The sequence below is a fragment of the Propithecus coquereli genome, unplaced genomic scaffold (genome assembly GCF_000956105.1).
Source record: "Propithecus coquereli isolate 6110/MARCELLA unplaced genomic scaffold, Pcoq_1.0 Scaffold135, whole genome shotgun sequence".
NCBI classification, from domain to species: Eukaryota; Metazoa; Chordata; class Mammalia; order Primates; family Indriidae; genus Propithecus; species Propithecus coquereli.
In genome coordinates this window covers 696054-722780 of record NW_012137747.1, presented here as the reverse complement: position 1 = coordinate 722780, position 26727 = coordinate 696054, and the positions used below count along the sequence as shown (strand labels likewise).

Sequence of the window (26727 nt, the reverse complement as noted above, 5' to 3'; positions counted from 1 at the left end):
AAAGCTAAGGAGATGACAATACATTAAGCTTTTGAAGAGATGGACCAAATGAAATGAGATCTCCATCAAAGTTTCTTGCAATAGTGCAAAAGAACTTTGCCTACCCTGTATCTTCCAGATAGTTAAGTTTTCTGGATAATAGAAACTTTACACCTTTAACTAAGTACCACAACTTTTAAAGAAGAAAAACAGCCATTTTAGAGGGTGACTTACTCATTTAGTAACTACAGATTAATTCAGCATTTATTCTGGATCAGCCACTCATCAGGGCCCTGGGGACAGAGTGCGGAGGGGCACATACAAGGTCTTTGTCCTCGAAGAAGTGTCCATTCCCAGGAACTATTTCTAAAATGCATGCCCGTGTGCCAATCACCTTAAATAGATGAAACCTTTCCTTGCTTACTTATTTATATCGACCATTAATCTAATCATTACCTTAGCACGGTCACAGTGAGTTAAAACATACACAGGTCATTGTAAAAAACTCTAAATGATTTCAAACTGCTTTGCTTTTTAAAATTTCTGGGCCCGCTTATGATTTGTTCTCTCTCTTTACTTTCTGTCAGGCTTCACATTGCTGATTTTTTCTAGCATCCGCTTATTTTGTTTAGATTACTCCACTCCTTACCTCAAATTGGTATTTTTAATTAGGGTTGGAATTTGGAAGAAGCTACTTCAACTAGTAAGAGTTGTGAACAATAAGAAAAAGCCGGCGCAGTGCAGCCAGTAGCTGAGCTATAATACAGGATGGTAGACACCATGTTCTGTGTTACTTCAAGGGGCACTGGGGTTCTTGGACAGCAAGGATCTATTGATGTATATAATTTGTGTTCTTACAAAGTTTTACTATAAAAGGCACCATAAGATGTCCAAGTAGATTTCTAGCAAGATAAATATTTTAGTAAAATTCGATTGTTAAAAAAACTCATATTTTCCAATCTTTAGGATCAAGAAATGAAGCAAAGTCTTATCTTCTTTCTATTGGGGAAAACATAAATGGGTAGACTAGAAGAAATCAGCAGTGACTCTGAACATGAGACTCATTTTTTAAATCAATTCATTATTTATGAATCTCTCAACATAATTTATTTAGGTACATGTTTTGAGAGTTTAAGGAGGCAAACCACCTACCCCGTCTAATGTTAAGCCCTACTTTTCCCTCATTCTTCTTTGCTGGGATCTATTATCTCCATAACATTTAATTTGTTTATTTTTTTTCTTGTCCATCTCTCCATCTGAGTATAAACAATGTGGGGACAGAGACGGAATTAGCTCATCTTGTTCATTGCTATAACTCCAGCACATAGTATGTGCTCAATAAATAATGAATTGACTAAATGTACATTTAATACTCGTGTATTCACAAATATATGCAAACATTATAGAGTGACTGCACCTTGATGAGGGAACAAAACTAAAAAGAAGAAGGAAGAAAGGAAGGAACAGGGGAGTGAGAGAAGGAAGGACTGAAGGACAGATGGAAGGAAGGTAGGAAGGAAGGAAAATTTGTCTAAGCTTCACATTATCTAATCTCTCTGGATCTAGAGGCAAGCCACCATAAGATTTATCACAATAGAACAGAGAATTCAAAATGACAGAGACTGATCAGATGTGATGCACACATTGATTCACAGCAAGATATTATTAAAATAAGCAATTTTTTAGCAATAATTCAGACTAGAAAATAGAAGAACCACACCAGGGGAAGCCATCGGTCAAAATAGTAAACAGATTAACGGGCAAGATTGGCCTGAAATGTTTCCTTTTACTCACGTTCACAAACAGGAACGCTGCTGTTCCAAAGGCTTTGCATTCCAACCAAGACACAATGCCTAGTGGAACTGCCTTTTAATTGAAACCTAAAGAAGAAAATGGTAGTGAATAGGTGAGTCGTTTCAGTCAAAAGGCCACTGAATTCACACTCTGAGGCCTCAGCCAAAAATCTCAGGATTCTGACCATCTGAAACCAGCAGATGGCGGGGATGCAGAGGCCACGTCATTCTGGAACAATCTCAGCCTCCAGTAAGGGAGCAATATAGAATGGCAAAGCGTGGTAACTTGGTCACACGATAGTCCTAGCTTGCAGTGAAGAAGGCAGTCATGGCGTGGCCGCCATCAGCTTGACCCTGGACCCAGACTCAGAGTCTCACTGATGACCCTGACAAATCTACTCATCGTCATTGCTGGAAAGCCAGTCTTCTGCCACCACACCCTTCTAACTCTGACGCCGGAACGGCGAGTAAAACAGCTCCGGGTTTGCACTGGAAACGCGGAGAGTAACTGGCAGGAGAACAGAGATTGTCCTTTTGTCCCTACATTTGTGGTGGCTGTGAGGAGGGTTCACAACGGCATGCTGGGCTATTAAAGAGTAAGTTTGAATATTCCAGGAGAAAAAGGAAAGAACAGAGAAGGCTTTGTATGAAATCATCCAAAATTCTTAACGTGAACCCTGATGCCCTCCTAAATCTCACTGGGTGCTGGCATTGGGAGCCCACCAGGGATTCTTTGGAACATTTCCAGAGCATGTACTTTTTTTGCCCATGCCTGATAGCTCCCACGTACAGATGTGCACCACCGTGACGAGCACTAGATCCTCATAAACAAGTTCATAGCCTTCCCCGCAGTAGGAGTATCGGCCGTCATGACCCCATTTCAGAGCCCACAGCCCATTACTTACCAGATGATAAATGACTGGATTTTAAAAAATGTTTATTTTTACACTTGCACTCTCATTGTATATTTCACTATTGATGGTTTTAAAAAAAAAATCCGTGAAATGTTTCTTAAATGAAATTAGGTATTTGTAATAAGCTTTTCGTGACATATCAGATTTTTTTTCTGGGACTCTCCAAATTACTCGTATATTCCTTTCTGCTTGGAAAATATAATTTTTTTTCACTTAATGCGTCGCCTATATACACTTGCCTTCGAACTTGCCATTTAATGTATGTCTCAGTTTCTTCTTCATATCTCATGTTAGTAGTTCTACATGTTCCTTCTCTTACTTCCTATGTACACTTTGAAAAGTTAATCTCTGTGAATATATATATATATGTGGGTGTGTATATTTAAGCCACACGAAACCTCCCTTTTTTGGACTAATTCCAAACCCCAATGTCAATGCCCAGCAGGTCAGGCAAGCTCACACTCACCCTTCATCACAAACAAAGGACACCTTCGCCCCAAGCTGGAGATTAAGAGGAACTAGCACACGGCCATTGGGGAGTTGGTCCAGGAAGTCATCACAGGATTTCACTAGGAGGAAAAAAACAAAACCAAACAGGAATAAGACTCCCACCTGAGGGGGAAAGAGAGTGGTCTGGAAACCCAACGAGAGTCTACGTACCTACACATGTGGGGGCTCCCGGGCTCCAGTCTCCCTGGGGTGTACAGCGCAGAGAGGCAGCCCCCGTGAGGTCATAGCCGGGTTCACAGCTGTAGAACACCTCCTGTCCAGGCGAAAAGTTGTCCCGGTCACTTGGTGTATGCTCACCATGTGGGATTTCTGGAGGCGGCTGACATACTGGGGAAAGAGGACCAAAGTACTGTTAGTTGTGTGAAAATAACTTATCTTCAAAGGTAAACTGGCCAGGAAATCCTAAGTCTGTCTCTATATTTTTAAAAAGGCAGGCTAACCCTCTTATTTTGTTGATGACAAAATAAACACATGGGGTGCAGGGGAATAGAACTGAAATAGCACAGAGCTGTGATTAGAACTGGGGCATCCTCAATCTGTTGTTTTTCAAATAAAGTATTGCACCGAAGATCACACCCTGACACACATTCTATAGAATGATTTCAGTCACTGTTCACCCAGCACAAAATTGTTAGGACTGATGGATTTTTATGTCTTCATACTTCCTTTCGAGAAAGGCACTGCCAATTTACAGTTTCACATTTTGGGCAGCAAGGAAAGCCAGGCCCAAGTCCCCCGTAACGGATCCCTCGGTCACCTACCACCCGCCGGTGCACCAAACCGGTCCGTGCCTGTACTCTCAGCTCCTTTCAAGTCCTCTTGGCGGCCACCTGGCACAGGCTGGTGGAGAACCAGGAGTCTCCTCTCTACGCTTCATATAGCCCGGCGCTGCTTAGCCAGTCACGTCGCTCCAATGAGACGAGAGCCAACCATCGAACAAAATCTTTTAAAAACCCTGCCGTCGTCATAGTGACGGAGCATTTTGCTTATGGTATGTTGTAATGGAGTCTCTGGCTAGCTAGACGATTGGTCTGGACTCAGGGAATCAGAACACGTTTGGGCCTCGACTACATTATATAAAACTGTTGTAAAAATGGAAAAAATTAATTTCAGTATTGCTTTGAGCAGACCAGTTCTCCTTTCTGGACTTCAGTTTTCTCAAGTATAAAATGAGGTTTAGACTAGAATAAGTGACTTCCTTAAGGAGTTTGTAAATACTCTGAGGCTATAATATCTATTTTCAGGGCTGTTCACTCCAGTGTGTTTCTTGACTAATCAATGCGCCATGATGCGACAGTGAGGTGCGGTGCTGGTTCAGTCTGTGGACCCCAGCCTCACGCTCCTGCATTCCCCTTTGACTGCTGGGGATGGAGGCCTGAAAACTATGGTCTCTTATCTTCCTTGACAGCTGGGCTCTGGCTAGGTCCCGCCAACTGGAGGCGTGTATGCCACATGGAAAGGCGGGATGTTGCCAGAAGCCGTTCTCCTTCTAGAAGAGGCTCAAGCCGTGGCAGCACTGATGGCTCTCAGCAGAGCAGCAACTTCAAATCCAGCCATGCCAATGAGGTTGGCTTCAGCAGGATCAGCTACATTCTGGCAGTAGTGGTGGCTTTTGCAGCATTAACAGGGTTCAAGGAGGTGCTTGCTCAGCGGCAGGGGTGGCCATTTCAGCATGAGGGAAGTCCACCACACTCTAGCCCAGGAGAAACAGCAGCTTCCCCCGATGAAATCCCTCACTCCTTGAATGATCCAGGCTGATTTGAGGGATTCTTTTTTGTTTAGATGGGGTCTCACTTTGTCACCCAGGCTTGAGTGTAAAGGTGCAATCATAGCTCACTGCAGCCTTGAACTTCTGGGTTCAAATGATCCTCCCTCCTCAGCTTCCCAAATAGCTGGGACTACGCATGCGTGCCCCCATGCCTGGCTTATTTTTTTCATTTTTGTAGAGATGGGGTCTCACTATGTTGCCCAGCCTGGCCTTAAACTCCTGGCCTCAAATGACCCTACTGATTCTGCCTCCCAAGGTGTTGGGATTACAGGTATGAACCCCTAGACTGGATTTTGGTTTCCTCACTCAATGCTGACTGGCAGAGACAAGGCTCTGGAGTCAGGCAGACTCAGCTTCCAGTCTTTGGTCTGCAGGTTAGTGTCTGTTTCATGTGGGAAAGTTATCTAACCTCTCTCTAAGACACATTTTCTCTGCAAAACATGGAAAGAATAGTAACTACCTCATAGCTTTAAGACTTAAATGCACACATAGCCTGTAATATGGTGCCTGACTAGAGGAATCACTCATTACATATTAGCAATTATTATGCCCAAGAGCAATGGATAGACCTGTTTATGAGAATTCCAAAGAAACATCACATTCCTGGCCAAGATTTAGCTTTGTTTCTCAATTCGAGCACATGCGCGTGTACACACATGTGTAAACACACATACATTCTTAATTTCCCGTTTCCCCCAAGATTTACTCCCCCGCCCTGCTCACCACGCATCCCTCCCTCGGAACAAACACTGACCTCCCGACCCTCCAACAACTCACGCAGCCTGTAGACCCTGCCCGGCCTCAGGCGGACTCACCCCTGGAGCAGCGGGGCAGCTCTGGCTCCCATTTGTTCAGGGCCTGGCACTGCACTCTGGCGGGTCCTTTCATGACAAAGCCGGGCTGACACCTCAACTCCACAACTTCATTTAAGGAAAACAAGCTTCTGTTGTCAGATACCATTATTCCATTTTCCACGTCTGGCGGCGTGCATTTATTAGGTACGATGCACTGAGGGGGAGGGCCGCTCCAGACGCCGACTTGATCGTCCTCGCTGGTGCAGTATATGGAGGCCTCACCCACAAGGTCGAACACCTCTTCCCCTCGCTTCCCACGTTTGCAGCGATAGGTCACCACCACTCCGTACTCAAAATATTCTCCATATGTGATCAACTCTCCATTGGCGATGGCTGGGGGCGGCTCACAGGGAATTTCTGTGAAAATGGAAAACGAAGTAAATGATAGCGAATTTAAATACTAAAGGAGAAAAATCTAACAAGTCACTAAACTGTAACTATTTTTACATTCATTATTTTCTTTTCTTTCTTTCTTTTTTCAGACGGGGTCTTGCTATGTTGCCCGGGCTTGTCTCAAGCTCCTGGGTGCCAATATGCCCTGCTCAGTGTTTGCTTTTAATCTTTGCTATGTAGGTAAGTTTTCACAAAGTTGTAACTTAGGTGGACATAATAGTATGTGTTCTGCCTTTCCTACTTATATTATTTCCTCTAAACACATGCACTTATTAATAAAATACACATTCCTTTCATTTTAATCATCGTTGTAGAGTTATAGAGATTTCCTCTACTCTTTTCCATTTTCTTTCTCTCTTTCTTTTTTCTTTTAGAGACAGAGTCTCTCTGTGTTGCCCAGGCTGGAGTGCAGTGGTGTCACCACAGCTCACAGCAACCTCAAACTCCTGGGCTCAAGCGATCCTCCTGCCTCAGCCTCCCAAGCAACTGGGACTAGAGGCACGAGCCACCACGTCTGGCTAATTTTTTCTATTTTTAGTAGAGATGGGATCTCGCTCTTGCTCAGGCTGGTCTTGAACTCCTGACCTCAAGCGATCCTCCCACCTCAGCCTCCCAGAGTGCTAGGATTACAGGCATGACCAACTGCACCCGGCCGTCCTCATAGGAATTTTGAAAACATTACAGCTGTCTTCAGCTGTCAGAAGGACAGACTGCATAAAAGGAACTTGATTAAAATTTTTATAATTCCAGAGAAGATTAGAATTTATTGGTAAAAGTGATAGAAAGGAATATTCCAACTCACTCTGACAAGTAGGTGTTTCATTATCCCAAGTGACGGTGTTGCCTGAGATGACGCATGCAGCGGAGGAGGAACCGACGAGATGGAATCTAGAGGCATAAAACGAGGAATGTTATATCCTAAACACGCAGGTCATCCACCTGCTCGAATTGCCACTTCCCAGAGATTACAACCCCGGAGAATTCAGAAGGACATTTTCCACTTGTCAAAGCACTATATGTCACTTTCCAAAATTTCCCATTCTTCTTGGGAATTCTTTACTTTCTTCTTCCTGCCTTCTCAACAGGATGGGATTTATCTTCTTTATTTATTCTTATTTATCTTCTTTATTACCTTATGACACACTTTAATATAAATCTAAGGTCAATCATAGTTATTTCCTACAAGCTTCATTTTTCAAAAAGATATCGTAAGCTTCCTGAGTGCAGGGCACTTTTCACACGTATACATTTCTTTGATTGCTGATTCAATCTTCTAATTAATTATTGGTCTGTTCAAATTTTCTATTTCTTCATGATTAAGTCTTGGAAAATTATGTGTTTCTAAGAATTTATCCATTTCTTCTAGGTTATCCAATTTGTTGGTGTATAAGTGTTCATAGTAGTCTCTTACAAGCCTTTGTATTTCTGTAGTATCAGTTATAATGTCTCCTCTTTCATTTATAATTTTATTTATTTGAGTCTTCTCTCTTTTTGCTTAGTTTAGCTAACAGTTTGTCAATTTTGTGTATCTTTTCTAAAAAACATCTTTTAGTTTCATCGATCTTTTCTATTGTTTTTCTAGTCTCTATTTCATTTATTTATGCTCTATTACTTATTATTTCCTTCCTTCTGTTGACTTTGAGCTGAGTCTGTTCTTCTTTTTCTAGTTTCTTGAGGTGTAAAGTTATGTTGTTTCTTGAGAACTTTCTTCTTTCTTAATGTAGGTGTTCATTGCTATAAACTTTCCTCTTAGAACTACGTTCGCAACATTTCATAAGCTTTGGTATGTCGTATTTCTATTTTCATTTGTCTCAAAATATTTTGGACTTCTCTCTTGGTTTCTTCTTTGACCCATTGGTTGTTCAGGAGTGTGTTGTTTAATTTCCACAATGTTGTGAATTTTCTAATTTTCCTCCTGTTATTGATTTCTAGTTTCATACCATTGTGGTTGGAAAAGCTGCTTGATATCAGATTTTAATTTTCTTGATCCGTTAAGAAGAATTTGTGGCCTAACGTATGATCTATTCTGGAGAACATTCCATGTGAACTTAAAAAGCATGTGTATTCTGCTGCTATTGGGTGGAATGTTCTATATACATTTGGTATAGAGTATTGCTCAAGACTGTTGTTTCCTTATTGACTGATCAATATGGAATGTCAAATGCTTGACATTTTCAAAGAGGGCTCTGTTATGGATTGAACTGCTTCCCCAAAAGTGTATGTTGAAATCCTAACCCCCAGTCTCTGTGAATGTGATCTTATTTGGAAATAGAGTCATTGCAGATGTGATCAATTAAGGTGAGGTCATTAGGATGGGCCCAAATCCAATATGACTAGTGTCCTTATAAAAAGAGAAAACTTTGGACCTAGATAAGCACAGAGAGGAGAACACCATGTGAAGATGCAGACACGGAGGGAAGATGGCCAGGTGACAACAGAGACAGAAATTAGAGTTATGTGCCACATGCCAAGGAAGGCCTGGGGCTACCACAGCTGAAAGAGGTAAGGAAGGATTCTCCATTAGGAGCTTTGGAGAAAGCATGGTCCTGCTAACACCTTGATTTTGGATTTCTAGTTTCCAGAATTTTGAGATAATAAATTTCTTTTGTTTTAAGACCGCCATTTTGAGGTACTTTGTTATGGCAGCCCTAGCAAACTGATAGAGATTTAACATCAAGATTTATTCTCTAACACAACTGCTCCATGGCCTTCCCTTTCTTCTAGCAATGTTTACTCTGGGTTAGTGCTATTTGTGTGTTTGACCACACTTTTCCACCATTTTCTTTCTTCCCTCCCAGTGAATGCCGCACTTTGCTTATATTCACTGCCCTGGTTTCCAGCAAGGATACAGATTTTCCCCCTAATCATATCATACCTTTGTTCATTTCAATCAGGACTTAAACAACTATGTCCAAGCCTTTTAAAAGTAGGTGGTAATAGCCTAGTTGTTCTTTCTGAGATGTGACTAGAAGGTAGTATTACCGTCCTAGAATTCTTTTTTTTTTAAGACAGAGTCTCACTTTGTTGCCCAGGCTAGAGTGAGTGCCATGGCATCAGCCTAGCTCACAGAGACCTCAAACTCCTGGGCTCAAGTGATCCTCCTGCCTCAGACTCCCGAGTAGCTGGGACTACAGGTGTGAGCCACCATGCCCAGCTAATTTTTTTTTGTTTCTATTTTTAGTTGACTGGCTAATTTTTTTTCTATTTTTAGTAGAGATGAGGTCTTGCTCTTGCTCAGGCTGGTCTTGAACTCCTGACCTCAAGCGATCCTCCTGCCTTGGCCTTCCAGAGTGCTAGGATTACAGGCATGAGCCACTGCACCCAGCCTGTCCTAGAATTCTTGAACCAAGAGATGTTTCTTCCAACTCACCCTTTATTACAAGAAAAATTGATTGTGGATCCAAACTGGATGTCTGTGATCACATGCACCATGCCATTCGCAGGATCTGGAGGACTGTTACATGATCTACCTATGAGAAAGAAACAGAATTTTGAAGCCAGGTAGAGTAATCCGAACTTTTTTTGGTACATAAAGTCCCAACCTGCCTGTAGCTTACTGAAGAGCATATGCAGTTCTGATGATGCGACAGATTTTGCCACCTTGAGAAGCCTCACCAGACTGCCTCAGGGTCAGCTGCCTACCAAGCACCACTTTCAAAAAAACTCCCCATCCAGATCTGTTTCATAATCATATTATGCCTCCCAGAAAAATGTAGACTTTATTTATCACCAAAATGTTATACTCCGTAATTCAACCAGTGTAATTCAAAGAGATCAAAGCCTGAGATTGTCTTCTCTCTTAGTTTTCCATTCTACTTCTCTTTCTTGTCTGAGTTATTCATTACTTAATTTTAGTCATGAAAATGGGAGACCCCTAAAGAATAGGGATTTTCCCTCAGTCATGCCTCGTGATGGTTGTTTCTCATGAAATGAACTTGTAATGAAGATGCCAGGAAGTCAATGCAGTAAGAAGACATGATCTACAAGAATAGCTCTCACCTGCACTGTTCTTTGGGCAAACTTATTGTTATATGTGTCGCAGGTCCAAAATTTGAACAAATTGAATGACATCTTACAGATATTTAACTGACACAAGGGAGTTCCCAGTCCGGAGCTACTTACGTCTGCACCTGTCCTTAGCATCTGTCCAGACCAAGGTTTTTAGGCAGGTGATAGAAAACGGTCTTCCATAATAGCCAGGGCGGCATTCATACTTCAAAGATGTCCCAACAGGAAACTCAGACTCATCGGTTAGTTTGGTAGGCTTGGCAAATGGAAGCCATGCCGGGGCACTGCACTGACCTGGGTGGAGATTGAGACCAAAGAAACAGGGTTAATGGAGAAACTTCTACTCTACTGCCTCTTTCTCTCCAGTATTCTTCATAGACATGATTTTTTAAAAAAACCAAAAGAAAAGGAACTCTTCAATAATGGCAAAGGGTTTATTCCTTTATAAGGTACCTTAGAAATGAGCTGTTTTTAAAAGAAAAAAATCAGCACCCACTTATTAAAAAGTCCCTGCTATTTTGGAGGCAATTAAGCTATTTGTATAGTCTTTCACTGAAGAAGAAATTCCAATTCACAGCTTCCCTTAGTTGATCAGGAAGCTCCTGTGGTTAGGCTTCCTCTACCCTACCCTCATTTGTCTTTCTCTCGTGTAACAAGATGCACTCACACATTTTACCATCGATCTTTGGTCTCAGTGGTGCACCTAGATCTAGCAGGACGACAAGCCTCTTCTCTGGCCCTCGGTAGCCGTCACGACTGTTGGAACACGACTGTTGGACTGTTGCCAAATCAATCATTTCAGCGCAAGGAGAAAGCAGACAAAGCTCAACAAGTAAAGCTACACTTCACTTTATGAAAATGTGTATTTTTCTGATACATATTTCAAATTGAATACTAGACACAGCTAAGCCCCTTAAGGTCTAGTAGAGTTAACTTCACCTGCTGAAGGACATTTGGATTGTGTCCAGCTGTTGCCTGTTACAAACGACACTGCTATGAAAATTCATGTACAAGTCTTTGCGTGGACATATGATTTCATTTCTCTTGGGTAAAAACCTAGGAATGAAATGCTGAGTCATATGATAGGTGTGTGTCTAACTTTTTAAGAAACTGCCCACTGTTTTGTAAAGTGATTGTTATTATCTGAGCTGCCAGTTAGCAGTATATTATATTTCCAGTTACTTCACCTGACTGCCAACCTTTGGTATGGTCAGTCTTTTTAATTTGAGCCATTCTAGTGGGTAAATATTGTTATATCTCATTGTAGTTTTTGTCTTGGATGAGTCAGCCCACTTTTGTATACTCCTGATTCAAGCCTTCCATTCAAGGAAGGTTGATTTATTCTGTAATATATGCACAATTAACACATCATCACTGCCGTATCTGTTCAAATATAAGTGGTCAACCTGAAATACACTTTGCTGCTCATTATGCATATTGTACTCTTTGAGGAAGGAACCTGCATATGCTTTGCTTAAGCACCTCTATCAGAAAAAAAAATGATGCACTTTTTAAAATATAAAGTTATAAATTATATAAGTATGCAAATGTGTTACATAAATTATATACGTAAATAGAAATTTAAAGAAATGTGATACAGATGAAATGAACATTTTAAATGCTTTGCTAATCATGATGACATAGTATGATCATTAACTAACATCTGGAGGGACATAATACAGTCACAGTCAGTTTCTCTGTTAATCATAGTGAATGTAAAAGCTGTATTTCAACTAGTCTTCTTGATACTTTTTAGAGTTTTTGATTTTGTCAGTTTTTGGTCAATTGTGATTAGACTAACAGCATTTCTTCCTCTTAATAACTCTCACAAAAAGCATGTATGCAAAAAGTAAAAAGCAAGAAATTAAAGCACACCACCAGAGAAAATCACCTTTAACAAAGGAAGATAGGAAGGAAGGAAGACATAAAGGACCATAAAACAACCAGAAATCAAATGACAACGTGGCAGTAGTAAGACCTTACGTATCAATAATAGTATTGAATGTGAATGGACTAAACTCTCCAATCAAAAGACAAAGAGTGGCTGGATAGATTAAAAAAACCACAACCTAATAATATTTTGTCTACAAGAAACTCACCTCACCTATAAAGACACACACAGCCTGAAAATAAAGGGATGGAATAAGATATTCCAGGCAAATGGAAACCAAAAAAGAGCAAGAGTAGCTATACTTCTATCAGTTCAAATAGATTTCAAGACAAAAACTGTAAAAAGAGACAAAGAAGGTCATTAGATAATCATAAAGGGGGAAATTCAGAAAGTGGATATAACAATTCTAAATATTTATGCACCCAACACTGGAGCACCCAGATATATAAAGTAAGTGTTATCGGAGCTAAAGAGAGAGATAGACCACAATACGGTGATCATTGGAGACCTCAACACTCCACTTTCAACACTGGACAGATCATCAGACAGAAAATCAACAATGAAACATTGGACTTAATCTGCACTGTAGACTTAGTGGACCTAACAGATTATTTATAGAACGTTTTATATAACAGCTGCAGAATACACGTTCTCAGCTCATGGATCATTTTCAAAGATAGATCACATGTTAGGCCACAAAACAAGTCTTTAAAAAATTCAAAAATATTGAAATCATATCAAGGATTTTCTCTGATTACAATGGAGCAAAACTAGAAATCAGTAACAGAGGACATTGGAAACTATACAAACACATGGAAATTAAACAATATGCTCCTGAATGACCAGTGGGTCAGTGAAAAAATTAAGAAAGAAATTAAAAAATGTCTTGAAACAAATGAAAATGAAAACACTACATATCAAAATCTATGGGATACGCAAAAGCAATAATAAGAAGAAAGTTTATAGCAGTAAGTGCCTACATCAAAAAAGTAGAAAAGCTTCCAATAATCTAATGATGCATCTCAAAGAACTAGAATAACAAGAGAGAACCAAACAAAAAATTAGTAGAAGAAAATAAATAATAAAGATCAGAGCAAAAATAAATGAAATTGAAACAAAAAAATACAAAAGATCAACAAAATAAAAAGTTGGTTTTTTGAAAAGATAAACAAAATTGACACATCTTTAAGCCAAAAAAAAGACAGAAAACCCAAATAAAATCAGAGATGAAAACAGAGACATTGCAACTAATACCACAGAAATCCAAAGGATCATTAGAGACTACTATGAGCAACTATATGCCAATAAATTGGAAAACGTAGAAGAAATGAATAAATTCCCAGACACATACAACCTAGTGAGATTGAACCAGGAAGAAATCCAATAAGTTTGGTCCAAAATCTGAATAAACCAATAAGAAGTAACAAGATAGAAGCAGTAGTAGGAAGTCTCCCATCAAAGAAAACCCCAGGACCTGATAGCTTCACTGCTGACTTACTTCTACTAAACATTCAAAGAACTAATATCAATCCTACTTAAACTATTCCAAAAAAATCAAGGAGGAGGGAATACTCCCAGACTCATTCTATGAGGCCTGTATCACCCTGATACCAAAACCAAACAAAGACACAACAAAAAAAGGAAAACTATAAGCCCATAGCTCTGATGAACATAGATGCAAAAATCATCAACAAAATACTAGCAAACCGAATTCAAGAATACATTAAAAAGATTATTGATCATGATCAAGTGAGATTCATCCCAGGGATGCAAGGAGGGCGCCCATCACATGGAAATCAATCAATGTGATATATCATATCAACAGAACCAAGGACAAAAACCATGTGACATTTCAATTGATGCTGAAAAAGCATTCAATAAAATTCAACATCACTTCATGATAAAAACTCTCCAGAAACTGAGTATAGAAGGACTTACCTCAACATGATAGCTAGATAGAATGAACAATATTCGATAGCACAACAAAGTGACTATAACTAACAATAAGTCAGGGTATACTTTAAAATAACTAAAAGAGTGGAATTGGAATGTTCCTAACACAAAGATATGATAAATACCTGAGGTTATGGATACCCCAATTACCATGATTTGATTAATTGACATTGTATGTCTCTATCAAAACACATGTACCCTACTAATATGCACTATTGTGTACCCATTATAATTAAAAATTAAAAGATAAAAAATATATTTTTAAACATTTTTAAAACTTTTAAAATCATGTATGTGTGTGTGTCCTTGTCAGGGAGGAGGAAATTTTCAACTTTGTCATCTTTTTGTCTGCTGGAATTGGCCTTATTAGAATTATTATATCTTCACCCAGTATTTCTGTGCAGGACATTTTTGAAATTACTTGTCCAAATGTGAAATTTATTTTAAGTAAAAATAGATAATAATAAACCACAAATCCACTCCTCTGAGCATATGTAAACTGAAATAGATCACAAGCACAGAAAGCATATTGCAACGCCCCTTCTTTCTTCCTTGCATCTTTACGCAGTAGGGATAACAGAACAGGACCCAACAGGAAGACCAGGTGAGGGCGCCAGAGTCCGCCCTATATTGAACACTGTCCTGGAAGCACTTAATTAGTGTGCTATTTTCATACCTCAGTATGTGGGCTGCTTCCCTGAATGTGAGCTTCGGAAGAGTGTGTACCCTGCTGTTGTTGGATGCGGTAGTCTATATATGTCAATTACGCCCTGTTGATTGATGTGCTGTGGAGTTCAACTTTGTCCTCACTGATTTTCTGCCTGCGGGATCTGCCCATTTCTGATAGAGGAGTGCTGAGTCTCCAACCATACTATGGATTCATCTGTTTCTCCTTGCAGATCTATCAGTTTTTGCCTCACATATTTTTACTCTCGGTAGGTGCATGCACGTTAAGGATGGTTATATCTTCTTGGAGAACTGACCCCTTTTTCATTATGTAATGCCTTCTTTATCCCTGATAACTTGTCTTGGTCTGAAGTGTGCTCTGTCTGAAATTAATATAGCTATTCCTGCTTTCTTTTGACTAGTGTAAGCATGGTATATCTGTATCAAGCCATTTATTTATTTATTTATTTATTTTGAGACAGAGTCTCACTCTGTTGCCCGGGCTAGAGTGCCGTGGCATCAGCCTAGCTCACAGCAACCTCAAACTCCTGGGCTCAAGCGATCCTTCTGCCTCAACCTCCCGAGTAGCTGGGACTACAGGCATGCGCCACCATGCCCAGCTAATTTTTTCTATATATTTTTTAGTTGTTCGGCTAATTTCTTTCTATGTTTAGTAGAGACGGGTTCTAGCTCTTGCTCAGGCTGGTCTTGAACTCCTGACCTCCAGCGATCCTCCCACCTTAGCCTGCCAGAGTACTAGAAGCCATTTACTTTTAATATATGTGTGTCTTTATATTTAAAGTGGGCTTATTAGAGACAACATATAGCTGGGTCTTATTTCTTGATCCACTCTGACAATCACTGTGTTTTAATTGGTGCATTTAGATCACTGATGCTTAAAGTGATTATTGATATAGTCAATTTAATATCTACCATATTTCTTACTGATTTCTATTTGTTGCCTTTGTTCTTAGGTCCAATTTTTGTCTTCCATTGTTTTTTTCCCCCTTTATGGTTTTAAGTGAACATTTTGTATAATTCCATTTTCTCTCTTTATTAGCATGTCAGTTATATTTCTTTTGGTACTTTTTTCAGGGATTGTCCTAGGGTTTGAAATGCACACACACACACACACACACACACACAAATATATATATTTACAACGAATCCAAGTGCTCTTTCAAATAACACTGTTCCACTTCATGGGTACGGCAAGTACCTTATAATAACAAAATAATGTTAATTTCTCTGCTGGTTTTTTATATAAAAATAAATATCCCCATGAATCAAATTATATAACTTGTTTTGGGATTCACTCTTTAAGTACTGCTAAAGCCATGCTCCTTCCACTCAGCCTTTTCTGATCCTTAGAGCTAAGACTTCTCCCTTTTCAGTGATCCTGTAGTCTTGCATGACTCCTTAGTCAAGCTTTCTTAGGTATGCGTGGGGTTTTTCAGATTACAAAACACTATCACGTGCACATCTGGTTTTCACAATAACCCTCTCAGAGAGCAGAGTGTCAATTATGTTCATTTTATACAAGTGGACACTGAGGGTCAGGGGTGTGAGTTGACTTGCTGGGTCCAAGACTCCAGCCAGTAAACAGCAGAGGGTGGGAAAATCAGAACCCAAGTCTCCTAATGAAGACTTCATAAAACCCCACCACCTACTTCTGTATGCACACACTTTGGAGGCACAGCTCACTCTTATACTTCTTTTAAATTCCAGAGTATGGTGCACACGAGAGGCATTCTAGCAGTATTTTTGAAATTTAAATTACTTCAGCAACTAAATTGCTAGACAGTTTAGTTTAGGATGTTTCATATTTGGAGGTTATTGTGATAACCTCAATGGATATTTTTTTTTGCAATTAATAGTGTCTGAGTTTGTTTATAATAGTAACTTAATAAACATAGGCAAACTATAACAACATACCAGTAAGAAGGGGGCCAGATACCTGAAAGAATGACAAAAATACCTAAATATTGACAACAGATTGCTTAACTTACTTGGCACACTTCTCTTCTAAATATAAAATTTTAAATTTTATCACATCTCTTCACCTGACAGGTTACTTTCTGATGTCTAAGGAGATAAAATATGAATGACTTTTGTGGAAACTTGGTTTTCTTTTTTCCTTACTCTCTTAGAAGAGAGGAACAATCAAAGAATAAATGCAAAATGTCTAGTGACAGAGAAGAGCAAACCCTGAGATGTCAGGAAAAGGCTGGACAAAAATAATCAAGACTGTCGCTTCAACTGAGATGTTGCTAAGGAGTCTAAGCAACCAGGAAGACCTCTGGGGAGGCCAAAACTAAGTGTTCTAATAAAAGATGTTTACCTATTTGACATTACGAGAGAGGAAAAGAAAAAGCGGCCTCAAAATTTCCATATAATTAAAATAGGCTTTATTTTGTACAGAACTTATCACTAAACTGTCAAATGTAAACGCCTTTCCTGTCCCCTCTACCTGCAACTGGTTGCACTGAGCGTTCCTGAGCTTCACTTGCTCTTCTAACCCCCAAGTTCCTGGCCTGAAATCTGTCTTAAAGTAGACTCTCAATTCAGTGCGTGGTGATGATGGCGGCGATGTTTTGGGGTAAGGGGTGAGATCATTGGGATGCAGAGCAGCTTTCAGGTGAGAATTGCATCTCTAGGATCGCTCGTTTAGCCACCCTTGGGAGCCAGGCACAGAGGTAATGGTTGGAGGATAGAAACTGATTCGGCCACAGGTACTGTGTTTGGCACTAGACACGCTATACGCCAGTTAGGTAGCAACACCGTGATATACAGGTATCAGTCCCTAGTTTACAGATGAGGAAAGAGACTCAGACGGATGTATTAACTTTCCTCTCGGTTAAGTTTCTGGGATTAGAACCCAGGTCTGTCGGATTCTCCAACCCTCTCTCTTTCACTGAGATCGGTGCCACGCTCCGCCACAGCCAGTCCAGACAAAGGCAAGGAATTCCTGCTGCGCCCGTTTAGCGCGTGTGCGCTGCTCTGCGCTGGGCACGACATAAACCCCTGCCGATGGGAACTCCACGCTTACCCAGAGGCGGCGAGGGTCTGCGGTACCCAGAGGGACCCCGGAGCCGCTCTGCCTCCGCGCACGCTTAGCCCACCTGCCGCAATGCCCGTGCACCCGGGCGCGCGCGTCCCCCCGCGGAGCCCCGGCTGCCGCGCCCGCCCGGCGCCTCCCCACGCCCGCCGCGCGTCTCACCCCAGGCCGCCGGCAGCGCGAGCAGCACCAGAACCGCCAGCCGGGCTCCTCGGCAGCAGAAGCGCAGAAGGGTCGCCGGCGGCCCGGCAGGCTCCGGCATCCTCCCAAGCACATCTAGAGACCAGATATGACCTGGAGGAAAAACGCTGTAAGGAGAAAAGCGCAGCGAAGAGAAGAGAGACCAATCGTTGGGCTCCGCGCCCTGAGTCTGGGGAGGGCTGCGGGGTTCCGGGGTTCCGGGACAGAAGGCTTTTGACCACAGCTTCCCCTTCGTGGGCGAAGTCTTGTTTACTCCCCATTTGCGTTGTTTCTAAGGAGTTGCGCTCCCAGAACCCACCTTCGGGACCCCGGTACCGCAGCAAAAGAGGACAATGCTTCAGCCGCCTGATGGATTCCGCGCGCCAGTGCGAGCAGGACCTGCGCTTCCAGACACCGGCGGTGGATCATCGCAGCTCGGCGTCCGCACACCCCTGCGTGACTTTTTTACCCGTTGCAAGAATGCGTGTGGGTGGATAGCTGACAAAGTGCTTGCTCTCTGTGTTGAAGGACAATTGCAGGCGGTGTGTGCAGGGAACATGAAGAACCAACTCGAATTGAGATATGCCACGCTATTGAAAGATTTTTTTAAAGGGAGTGACAATCGGATCTACATTTTAAAGATATAATTCTGTGTGTAGTAAGGAGACTATTAATAGATTAGATTGGGACAATAATAGATGGGGAAGTCCAGCAAGGAAGCTCTTGCCACCATCCAAGTGACGTTTGATGGCGGCCCTGCCTGGGTTGATAAAGTGGGCAATTAACAAAGATACTGGAGATGAAACGGTATTTGCTTGTGCATTGGATTTGGTTACTTCCTTTCTTAAAGTTGGTGGTGAAAAAAAGAAAGGAATCAAGAGTTAGCCCCAGGATTAGAAATGAATGGTGGCGCTACTTATTGAAACAAGAAATATGAAGGAGTGACAAACTTCGGGGAGGGGATTAAGAATTCAAGGATAAACTCATTCCTCCTGTCTACCTCTGACTCTGTACCCTTTTAACAATCTCTCCCCCCTCTCTACCCCGTCCCAGCCTCTGGGCACCACTATCCTACTCTCTACTCCTACGAGACCAGCTTTTGTAGATTCCACCTACGAGTTATGTGTTTGGCTTTCTGTGCCTGGCTCACTTCACTTAATATAACGTCCTCCATGTTCATACATGTTGCCACAAATGACAGGATTTTGTTCTTTTTATGGCTGAATAGTATTCCATTGTGTATATACACCACATTTTCTTTATCCATCTATCCATTGGTGGACACTTGGGTTAATTCCATATCTCGGCTATTGTTGTTCTTCAATAAGCGTGCGAGTGTATATATCTCTTTGACATAGTGATTTCATTTCTTTTGGGTATATACCCAGTAGTGGGATTGCTGGATCATATGATAGTTCTATTTTCAATTTTTTGAGAAACCTCTATACTGTTTTTCACAGTGGCTGTACTAATTCGGGTTCCCACTGATGGTGTATAAGAATTCCCCTTTCTTCATATCCCTGCCAGCATCTGTTATCTCTTGTATTTTTGTTAATAATTATTCTAACTGGAGTGAGGTGATATCTTATTGTGGTTTTGATTTGTATCTCCCTAATAATTAGGGATATTGACCTTTTTTCATATACCTGTTAGCCATTTGTATGTCTTCTTTTGAAAATTATCTATTTGGATTTTTTGCCCATTTTAAAATCAGATTATTTGTCTTTTTGCTATTGAGTTGTTTGAGTTCCTTATATATTCTGAATATTAACCTTTGTCAGATGTATAGTTTGCAAATATTTTCCCCCATTCTGTAGGTTTTTCTCATCGCTCTGTTGTTTCATTTGCTGTACTCCATAAATATGTACAATTATTATGTGCCAATTTAAAAAATAATAATAATAAAGAATGAGAGAAATGGAGGCATGTGGTACGCTGACTAATGTCCCCCCCCCCAACGATGTTCACATAGAAATCCCCAGAACCTGTGAGTGTTACCTTATATGGCAAAAGGGACTTTGCAGATGGATTCAATTAAGGATATTGAGGTAGGGAGAGAATAGCCTCGATTAGCCAGGTGTGCCTGATATAATCACAGGGATCCTTATAAGAGGAAGGCAGTAGCTCAGAAGGTGGTGAGAAAAGCAGAGATAAGAGTGTTGCTGCCATGAGCCAAGGAATGCCAGCTGCCTCTAGAAGCTGGTAGAGGTAAGAAATATATTCTCTACTATAGCAGAACCAGTACTGCCAACACCTTGGTTTTAGCCCTGTAAGGCTCATTTTGGACTTCTGATCTCTGGAATATAGAAGAATAAATTTGTGTTGTTTTATGCCACAAAGTAAATTGTTACAGTAGCAACAGGAAGCTAACGGGGCAAGGGGTCACTCCATCGAGGGAGAGCATCAAAGGTGTTTTGTTGTTGTTGTTTTAAACTGGGGAAAGACTTGGCCATGGGACAGATGGGGTTTTGTGAAGGCCAGGAGGTGTGGGAATGCTAAGGAAAAGGTTGGGAGTATGGGTAATTTGTTGTTTACGACTCTGAACTTCCAGAAAGGCACAAGAAGAGGACTTTTAAAAAAGGGAATGGATGGGAGATGGCCAGAATCACAGGAATTGATGAGACTGTCAAGCAAGAATGTATAGAATAAACAAAAGGAAGATCAAAATGGAAATATATGAATCATATCCATGCAGGGCTTATTAACATCTTTGTGTGTCAGGTATATCCCTTTGCCTGGCTGGTCAATCTTATGAATCCTTTCTGAGAGCTGTTTTTTTTTTTTAATACATAAAATAAAGCACACCAGGTTATAAAGAAAGCCAATTATATAGACATAGAGTTCTAGTCATGGACCTTTGGAGATCTGTGGGTCCTTAGACAAAACCCTGGACTTATGGCTTGCTAGAAAGAAACAAGAGTCAGTTTTTTCTAATGCTAGAGTTGGAATGAATAGTGTGGAGAGTGAGTAATTCCAAATATCAAATGGAAGTAGGGTGAAGGTTGAAAAGATATTGTAGCAGATATTTTAGTAAATGTGTTAGTTCTTTTCTCCTCCATGTATAACTGTGATTCATGTGAAGTCAAGATGCTTAAAGCAGAAAGCTATTCTCTAGTGAGTGCAGCTTCAGTAACGGAGACACATACGCGTGGTCCAAAAATCATATACACTCAGCATGGATAGTCTTAGCCCACACAAACATGCCAGAATACTGCCTTACTTCATCTGTCCCTCTTACTCAAGTCTCAGCTCCCCCTCAGCAGTCGAGAGACAGTAAAGTGTTCCAAGGCTAGGTATGTTTCTTATTTTTCATCGGTTTCCATTAGGCTCTCTCCCAAGACCTCTTTGCAAGAAATATCTACTTTGATCATATCACGTATCACACATCCTTTTTAATACATCCAATGCCATTCTTTCAGGGAACTGATATTGTCCTTTCAAGTTATTTTCAACAGACTAATGGGAGAAGAAGCCAGATTGTAGTGAGCTGAGGAAAAAGGAAGAGGAGAAGATTATTACTCTCTGCTAATGTGCTTATTCCGTGTTCCCCCGACTAGAATAAAAGCTGTATGAGGACAGGGCAGTCTATCCCTGCTAGATTCTATGACCTAAAATAGTACTTAGCACACAATAGGATTTCTGTAATTATTTATTCAATGAATGACTGTAATCACTGAGATAGCTAAGGTCAACTACTCTTTCAGAAAGTTTGGTGGTAAAGAGAAGAGGGACGGTTTAAAAAAGGAGCGTGGATGATTTGGGGGAGGATTTGTTTTCAAGTGGAGGGTATGGTGTACATCTGTTGCTTTAAACGAGTTCCTTCTTCTGCAGTTTGCCCCCAGATTTTCCATTGAGAAATCCTCTCTTTCCCCTGGCCCTGTGAGGTTCAGGTAGACTATAGTTTCTCAACTTTGATACTATTGACATTGTGGACCAGATAATTCTTTGTTGTGGGAGCTGTCCTGTGCATTGTTGGATGTTTAGCAGTATCTCTGGCCTCTCCCCACTAGATGCCAACAACACTTCCCTCCTCCAGTTGTAGCAACCAAAAATTGTCTCCAGACACTGCCAAACGTCCTCTGGGGGGCAAAATCATCCCACTTGAGAGCCACTCCAAGGCTGGGCAGGCAACTCAGGCCTTGTCATCTGCTTGTTTCACTGCCCTGGCCCTAGTAATTGGTTTATTTGGGGGCATGTGACCCTATTTGGACAAATAAGAGCTATTGAAAGGGCATATGAGGGAGTTATTGGACAAGGGAAACTCTACATTGGAATGCTAAGTTGACAGGATGGGCACTCGGCACAGTCAGCAACTATTTTGCCAATTTTTCGGTTTCTGTCAGAGCATGAAGCCAGCAAGGGAAAGCAGAACCAGGAGATATGATAGATTCCTGAAGATATGATTTGAATATTTAATTCCTGTTTTGACAGAAGTCAACGAAATGCTGGGTCTTTTCTGTCATGTGATATAATACAATTTGTTTTTGGTTTAAGCCAGTATGAGACGGATTGCTGCCACTTGCAGGCATACCTGGCTGGAGGAAGTTTGTCGGTGGAAAGGAGGAGTTGGTGGTGGGAGATACTCATGGAACCATGCCCTGGAAGTGGCAGAAAGGGATGAGGAGAGAAAGAGAAAGTCTATGAAAAGTGGTAGATGGAAGGGAGGGTAAGGGAGAGTGGATGCAGATAAGCTTGGAGGTGGAGGGACAGGTTGAGAGAATGACCCTGGGATGTTTTCATCATCCTCTAAGAGAAGGAAGGAGGGATGAAGGTAGAATAGAGCAGATGGTTTGAGGGGAGTGAACAGATGATATGGAGAGATGAAAATGGTACTGACTGTGAATGAATAAAAGATGCAGCCCACTTCTGGGTATGGATCCAAAAGAACTGAAAGCAACGTTTGCACACCCATGTTTGTAGCACCATTATTCACAACAGCCAAGAAGTGGAAACAACCCAAATGTCCATCAACCAATAAATGAATAAACAAAACTTAGTATATACATGCAATGAAATATTACTCAGCCTTAAAAAGGAAAGAAACTCTCACACATGCTACAACCAATGGGAACCTTGAGGACATCATGCTGAATGAAATAAGCCTGTCACAAAAAGACAAATACTGTATGATCCCACTTACATGAGATTCTAAGAGTAGTCAAATTCATAGAGGCAGAAACTAAGATGGTGGTCGCCAGAGGCTGGGAGAAGGGGGAAATGCAGAGTTATTGTTTAATGGATGTAAAGTCTCAGTTTTACAAGTTTTACAAATTCTGGAGCTCTCTTGTACAACAGTGTGGATATACTTAACCCTACTGGACTATGCACTTACAAATGGTTAAGATGGTAAATTTTATGTTACCTGTTTTTTTCTACCACAATTCAGAAAACATAAAAAGATGCTGAACAACATACCTAGTCTAGGGGAAGGTAGAGAGAGTAAATTTGTGGTCACCAGTGAGCAAGGATTTATTTTCTCAATAGTTTAAAGGCAGGGACAGAGAAAATTCACAGCTAGATCTAGGGTGTGGTGGGAGAGGATGAGTGGGCAAGGTGAAGGTGTTGGCTGAACAAATATAGGAGAAAGTCTTGAGGGTGAGGGAATCAGAATTGTGGGTTGAGAGTCTGGCTAAAATGACCAAGAGGCGGGATCCACAATGAATAATGATTAAATCATGAACTCTAAAACCCCTGAGACTATGTCTGTTACTCAAGAGTTCATTGACCATTTACTCCATGCAAAAAAAAAAAATCATATGAGGCAAATTTTTTTATACATACAATTTATTTGAACGGCTAATGTACACGTCATTAAATGACATGTTATAAACAACTAGAGCTTATGACAAAACTGCTTATGGCAAAGAGCTTATCCAGAACTTGAATCGTACACAAAATCTTTGGAATTAAAACTTGACTCCCATAATTTCAAAAAACTTGTGCAAATTGGAATCACTGAGTGATTATGGAAAGGCAAATTATCACAGCATTGTGCAAAAATCTCAATCCAAGTGGGGATGGAAGTGAAATGTTTACTGATATCAAGGAAGCAAGCTACTATTAAAATAAAACTAGACACCCAAATAAAAAGGTATACCCCTCAGAACCATGGGAAATGCTTATACTTTGTTTAAATAATTAAAACCACATTATAACCCAAAGCATATGGTAACATTGAGTATGCTGTTCACAGAAAGGAGATGGATCTAGACACGAGAAAGCTCTTTTTGGTGGCTTTCTCAAAAAGGCAACACTTTCAGAGCCGTGTAATTGTTTATGGCCACAACCTGGCTTCAGGCACATCATAAGTGACGCTTCGGAAAAGTCATTGACGAGCACACGGCAGTGAAACTGGGCTCCCATCTTTACCACAAAGATGTTCTTCTTGACAATAAGTGCATATAGGAAGTGATAGCTTATGAAATCGTTTCATTGATCTTGAGACCACACAGAGAGACTTGCTGATACAAGCGTGGTTTCTTTGCCATCAATGTTTAGCTGGATTTCAAGCAATGAGGCACAGTGAAATCGATCATTTCTGTTTAGGAGGCAGCATAAATATCAGTGATGCGACTCCAAGTTCAGATAAGAATGTTAACATTCTCTCCATCTACCAATCATAGTTGTTATGACCAATAAAGCATCAAGGCTATTGATGAATATTATTCTTTTAAGAGATCCTTCTTCAGAAAACATGACCTGGAATAAATAATAACTACATTTCATACATATATAGTTAAAAGTGATTGATGAATTGATAAATATGAATAAAACTGAGGGAGAAATGGAAGCAAGATTCTCATTCTCATTCACATATTCATTCAACAAATACTTGTGTAATAGCTTCACTCTAGACCCTGACTGGTCTGGATTTGGAGGTCACTGGCAGGATCCTCTCTCCCTTCTCCTCTTCCCTTTTTCTGCAACTCACCAGCGGCAAGTAACCTTTTCTTCCTCAACTGCCACAATAGCTTTTCTGTAGCTTGTTTATGGTACTTATTCTTACACTATGGTACGTAGAAGCCTTGTTTGTCTTACTAAAATAAGTTACAAGAGGGCAGAGTTGGTATCCTTCTTATATTTTATAGACTATGTAGGAGAAAGCAGTTTGAAGTCAGATTTTAGTTTGAATTTTACCTTTGCCAATGACTGGGCCCAAGACCTTGGCCAAGAGTGAATCTTTCAGCCTTGGTTTTCTTATCTTGGATATTATTTCCTCATCTTTGTATTATCTTAGGGTAGTACCCACCTTTCAAAGTGGCAGTGAGGGCTAAATGCAAAAAGGCATAAAAGACCCATAGCATAATGCCTGGGCAGAGTACTTCTAAAATGTTACCCCCAATTTTCTCTGGGAACCCCACCTAGACCCCTCACGTTGCCTGTCCACCTTCCTGTGTTGCCGGTCATTCGGTATTCAACCCTCCGGTCACTATTTAATGCCTTCTCCTTCCTCCTTGGCTTTCTAACATCTCCTTGCCCCGGTTCACTCCCAGCTGATCAATTTGCTTTCCACTCACTGAGAAAACAGAATCCTCAAGAAGAGAGATTCCCCGTGCACTCGCGTCCCTGCTCCCGCCTGCCCTCAGCTGCACCGTCCCTCCCATGACTCAGCGCACGCCCCTGTCTCAGGGCAGCCCCTCTGCTTAAGCAATAGACCCTGCCCCTTCCGGCTCACCCAGACCTTGCTCCCTCCCGCCATCTTCCCCTTCCACTAGGTCATTCCCATCAATTTTGAGAATAGACATAGCTGCTGTTTCTCCATTCTTGAAAAATATTTCCATTGACTTCGCATTTTACTCTTGCTATCACTCTACTTTTCTGCTCCTCTTCATAGAAAAACTCCTCGAAATAGTTGTCTGTAGTCGATACTTGCAATTTCTCTGCTTTCATTCTCTCTTAAGCTCACTCCAGTCAAAACTGTTGCATCAAGTTCACCAACGAATTTTGCGCTGCTAAATCCTATGGTCAGTTTTCACGACTCATCTTTCTTGACCTACCAGCAGCTCTTGACAGAGTTGATCCTCCCTAAAATTCCTTCTTCACCTGACTTTGAGGTTTGTCTCCTGTACCAGAGGCTGCTTCTTCACTCCTTTGTTGCTCCCTTCTCGCTCCACGGCTCCTAACGCTGGAGGAGCCGAGGCTCAGTGCTTGGAACTTTTCTCTTCCCTTTGCCCCTTTCACCCCTCGCTGGTCTTATTCGGTCCCCTTGCTACATACATCCACACAATCACAAGGCCCTCATTTGTATCCAGCCTGGACCTATTGCCTGAAACACAGAATGTCTTCTCGTCCCTTCTATTAGACATCTCACACTTAACATCTCCAAGGAGGAAATCCTGATTTTTCTCCCCAATCCTACTCTTCACATTCTCAATCATCTTAATTAATGCTAATTCTACCGTTCCAATTGCTTGGGCCAAAAAGCTCTGGAATCACCACTGATGACTCTCTTTGCCTCTCATATTCTGATACAAACTGTCAGCAAATCCTACTGTCACTAGTTTAAGAACACATGTGTCATGTGACCTCCTTTCACCAGCCTGGTGGTAGCCACTCACAATGTCCTGCCTGGACCATTGCAGTAGCCTCCTCACTGATGCCATCTTCCACCCTTGACTTCCTATAGTCTGTTCTCAACACAGCAGTTAAGGGGATTGTGTCCTCTGCTTAAAACCCTCCAATGGTTCCCATCTCAGAATAAAACCAAGCTCATTACAATGACCAGGCATGCTCTGTAGGATCATCCTCTCCCTACCCCAC

At 41.1% G+C, this 26727-nt stretch overlaps 1 protein-coding gene across 1 annotated transcript in view; it reads right to left on the bottom strand.

Annotated features, from left to right (window-relative positions):
• The window catches only part of CR1 (complement component (3b/4b) receptor 1 (Knops blood group)), a 111120-nt gene extending 93035 nt beyond the window's left edge, over positions 1–18085 (bottom strand). Inside the window, exons 1-8 of the mRNA XM_012638797.1 lie at positions 17950–18085; positions 10334–10513; positions 9582–9681; positions 7014–7099; positions 5780–6175; positions 3347–3523; positions 3153–3255; positions 1774–1859 (exon numbers count right to left, since the gene is read on the bottom strand). Coding sequence (XP_012494251.1) covers positions 1774–1859; positions 3153–3255; positions 3347–3523; positions 5780–6175; positions 7014–7099; positions 9582–9681; positions 10334–10513; positions 17950–18049 — 1228 coding nt within the window. The 5' untranslated portion in view covers positions 18050–18085. The remainder of the gene's footprint in view (positions 1–1773; positions 1860–3152; positions 3256–3346; positions 3524–5779; positions 6176–7013; positions 7100–9581; positions 9682–10333; positions 10514–17949) is intronic.
• Between the last annotated feature and the right edge of the window lie 8642 nt (positions 18086–26727).